The sequence below is a fragment of the Drosophila miranda genome (genome assembly GCF_003369915.1).
Source record: "Drosophila miranda strain MSH22 chromosome Y unlocalized genomic scaffold, D.miranda_PacBio2.1 Contig_Y3_pilon, whole genome shotgun sequence".
Taxonomy (NCBI): Eukaryota; Metazoa; Arthropoda; class Insecta; order Diptera; family Drosophilidae; genus Drosophila; species Drosophila miranda.
Window position 1 is genome coordinate 9457029 of NW_022881625.1, and position 1372 is coordinate 9458400.

General features: G+C 50.1%; 1 protein-coding gene across 1 annotated transcript; it reads right to left on the reverse strand.

Moving 5' to 3' along the window:
* Positions 1–417: 417 nt before the first annotated feature.
* On the reverse strand, positions 418–1161 carry LOC117194464 (kinesin-like protein Klp61F). The gene is made up of 2 exons (XM_033399027.1): positions 662–1161; positions 418–596 (listed from the first exon to the last, which is right to left on the reverse strand). The coding sequence occupies exons 1-2, from the start codon at positions 1137–1139 to the stop codon at positions 559–561; spliced, it is 516 nt and encodes a 171-aa protein (XP_033254918.1). The 5' UTR covers positions 1140–1161; the 3' UTR covers positions 418–558.
* Between the last annotated feature and the right edge of the window lie 211 nt (positions 1162–1372).

The following is a 1372-nucleotide window of genomic DNA, read 5'->3' on the forward strand; positions in this document are numbered from 1 at the left end:
TTCGCTTACTGTTTTTTGTTGTTTTCGTGTTACCGACACCGCTACGCAGTGTCTAAAAATAGATTCTCGTGCGAGATAAGCACACAGAATGCACTTTGCGATTATTTAGAAACTTCAATGCGCGACACGTCCGTCTTCGACGAATGTATGGAAAGAACTGGCGCATCATTTTTACGCGCTAAAAAGTGAATTTTGAGTTTTGTGCTGTAAAATGGACACATCGAACAACGTACGCCTGCAACTTCAGCAGCAGCAGGCACGCAAATCGAATCAAAACATTCAGGTCTATGTGCGCGTTAGGTGAGTGCCCCATCTACGGGTAGTAGATCGCCCAATAAGTACGATTTCCATCCCTGCAGGCCGCTGAATGCACGCGATCGATGCATACGCTCCGCAGAAGTTGTGGATGTGCTCAATCCACGCGAGATCCTCACGCCACACCCTCGACTCGAAGTTGACGAAGAAGTTTACGTTTGATCGGAGCTTCGGCCCCGAGTCCAAGCAATGCGATGTCTATGCGGTGGTGGTGTCGCCCCTGATCGAAGAGGTGCTAAGCGGCTACAATTGCACGGTGTTCGCGTACGGACAGACGGGTACTGAACAGAATAGAACAGAAATAAGGTGAAAACTGGCACAGGGAGATCTTTTGGTCGTGGCTCACCCAATTCCTGGCTCAGATGCTGCTTGGAGGCCGCCTGCTGCTCCAAATAGAGACTCAGGCTGCCGCCAATCACCTCCAGATTGTCCTGCATGCGATCCTTGAACTGATGCAGGCACCTTCGCCGTTCGATGGTGCCATGAAGCTGCTTCGTTTCATTGGTGGCCAGATCTGCCACGGTCAGGATTTTGTGCGCCTGCGTCGTGAGCGTCTCCTCCGTTTTCATGTGCGAGGCCACCAGCTGTTTCTTCTCCTTGTAGCGGCGCTTGGTCTTCGTGAGGACCTTCTTTGTCAGCAGTAGACTCCCCTTGGTGTCGGTTAGGTGCTGCTCCGTTTTCTTCAGCTCCTGGGTCTTCTCCACGAGACTCAGGCTCACCTCGTTGAAGGTCTTCTCCTTCGACTGCAGCTCATCTTTGAGGGCCTTCAGCAGCAACATCTTCTCGTTGAGCTCTCGATTCTGCGAGTCCATTTTCATGGTCATCTCCCCGTAGGTCTCCTCCGCCAGATAGCCAGCAATTCGTGTATGTAGGTGTATGTAAGTGTGTTTTAGCACCGAATTGTGCTTAACCGCCGAAAATTTGCTAGGGCTAACAAATGTCGATCGCGAATGATTATTAATTGACACTGCAACTCAGAGATCACGTCGGGGTCACCAAATTTTATGTGGAGATAATGTTTTTTATCCCCAATCGGCCGACTAATTATTTCGAATTA

What these genes read in the sequence shown, in the direction of transcription:
- LOC117194464 (XM_033399027.1), bottom strand. Translation starts at nt 1,139, where the DNA reads ATGACCATGAAAATGGACTCGCAGAATCGAGAGCTCAACGAGAAGATG. An exon ending in GCATCTGAGCCAGGAATTGG is followed by an intron (nt 597 to 661) that starts GTGAGCCACGAC and finishes TATTCTGTTCAG; the next exon opens with TACCCGTCTGTCCGTACGCG.